The sequence below is a fragment of the Gavialis gangeticus genome, unplaced genomic scaffold (assembly GCF_001723915.1).
Source record: "Gavialis gangeticus isolate Ggan-Ray unplaced genomic scaffold, GavGan_comp1, whole genome shotgun sequence".
Lineage (NCBI taxonomy): Eukaryota > Metazoa > Chordata > Crocodylia > Gavialidae > Gavialis > Gavialis gangeticus.
The window spans coordinates 8,181,181-8,183,176 of NW_017729024.1; the positions used below are offsets into that span (position 1 = coordinate 8,181,181).

Here is a 1,996-nt window from a genome sequence, read left to right on the forward strand (position 1 = left end):
GCCAGCACAGAGGCAGAAAAGGATCTTGGAGTCATTATCGACTCAAAGATGATCATGGGCCGCCAATGTGGGGATGCAGTCAGAAAGGCTAACCACACCTTGTCATGCATCCACAGATGCATCACGAGGAGGTTCAAGGAGGTGATCCTCCCCCTCTATGTGACATTGGTCAGGCCGCAGTTGGAGCACTGCATCCAGTCCTGGGTGCCACACTTCAGGAGGGATGTTGACAACATGGAGAGGGTCCAGAGGAGGGTCACTAGCATGATCAGGGGGCAGCAGGGCAGATCCTATGAGGATAGGCTACAGGATCTGAACCTGTTCAGCCTCCACAAGAGGAGGCTGAGAGGGGATCTATAAACTGGCCAAGGGAGACCAGCAGGCAATGGGAAAGTCCCTGTTCTCCAAACACTACTGGGAGTAAGAAGGAACAACAGCCATAAGCTGACAGAGAGCAGATTCAGGCTGGATATCAGGAGGCACTACTTCAGAGAGTCAGGGCAGCTAGGATCTGGAACCAACTTCCAGGGAAGTGGTGTTCGCTCCTACCTTGGGAGTCTTTAAGAGGAGGCTAGATAGACACCTTGCAGGGGCTGTCTGACCCCAGAATTCTTTCTTGCCCATGGCAGGGCGTTGGACTTGATGATCTGCTCAGGTCCCTTCCGACCCTACTAACTATGAAATTGTACATAAACAAACATGCATTATATAAATATATAAGCAGTCCAGGAAGCATATAAACATGGATGGAAACCATGTTTCCCTGTGCCATGTAAGCACCTTACCTACAGGACTAGTAAGGTCATGGCAACTAGCGTGTCCCCTCTTTTAGGTTCAATCAATCTTGATTTTTTTTGCATCATCATATAGTATCAACAGAAAGGATAGAGAGAGTGTGCTCCACCTGGGTAGCACAAGCTGGAAGGCAGGAAATATAGGTTTGAATCTACTTCTGCAGAGGAAGATACTAACCTGAGGGCGCCTATAAATGTGCCAGATGTCTCCTCCAATGCATGCTAGTTAGCACACATCAGAACCAACTCAATGAATTAGAGGCTGCTAATTAGCACACTCCAGCAGACTCCAAGTTGCATATATTCAGCATCCCCACGCTTCAAAATGGAGGTGGGGGCACTCTAAGTTTGGCTGCACTTTGTCTATTCCTGTGCTATCAGGAATCTCTGATCAAGATACTGCCCTACCCTATAAAACAAATCACCACAATATTTTTAAAAATACATTACTCCTTATACATTATACCAGCAGCACACTGTCATTAAATATTCTATATTCATATACAGACCATATGTACCTTGGCTTTTCTGAGCAACCCAACGACACTCAGACTTGTAGATGCCAATTCCCTAGTAGGCATACTCTGCAGTTGTGTGATGATATACAGCTCACAAATATGCTGGAGTCGTGATACCTGGTACATCTCAGCACAAATCAAGAGAGACATGGCTTGCAAAATGCTGGCTGGAAAAAAAAAGAAAAAGGAGGTTAGTTTTGTTTCATGAAGGCTGTATAGTAGGCTCAAAGCCATTTTTAACCTTCAATTTGCTTTGGAATTTATACAAAAATCAAAATGTTCCTCATAATTTTTTCACATGTCTGTTTTGAATGACATCTGCACTCTAATGTTAAAAATATTGAATTTCAAAAAGTAAACCTTTCTAACTAAATTTTAGAAAGTAACAAGTAATTAATCATAATTCAAGATTCCTTATATTGTAAATCCTATGTCAAACATTGGAGATCCTAGGCCAATTATGCAAGTGAGCAATCTTCAGTAGTCAGATTCTAGTCTTCCATATAACCATACTTTACTGTGTAGATGTATTATTTTTAAAAAAATTGTGAAAAGTATAGTACTTTTTGAAAAGGCCTAACAAAAAGGTCTATCTTTTTTTTTTTTTTTCCAAACAATGAAATATGGCAGAAAAATACCCCTTAAGCAGATGGGGAAGAAAATAAAAAAGCAAAAAGTTATAAA

At 41.8% G+C, this 1,996-nt stretch overlaps 1 protein-coding gene across 1 annotated transcript in view; it reads right to left on the reverse strand.

Annotated features, from left to right (window-relative positions):
* Positions 1–1,996, reverse strand: part of RHOBTB3 (Rho related BTB domain containing 3) — a 75,030-nt gene that overhangs the window by 7,830 nt on the left and 65,204 nt on the right. The window contains exon 10 of the mRNA XM_019516868.1: positions 1,313–1,479. Within this exon, the coding sequence (XP_019372413.1) occupies positions 1,313–1,479 (167 nt within the window). The remainder of the gene's footprint in view (positions 1–1,312; positions 1,480–1,996) is intronic.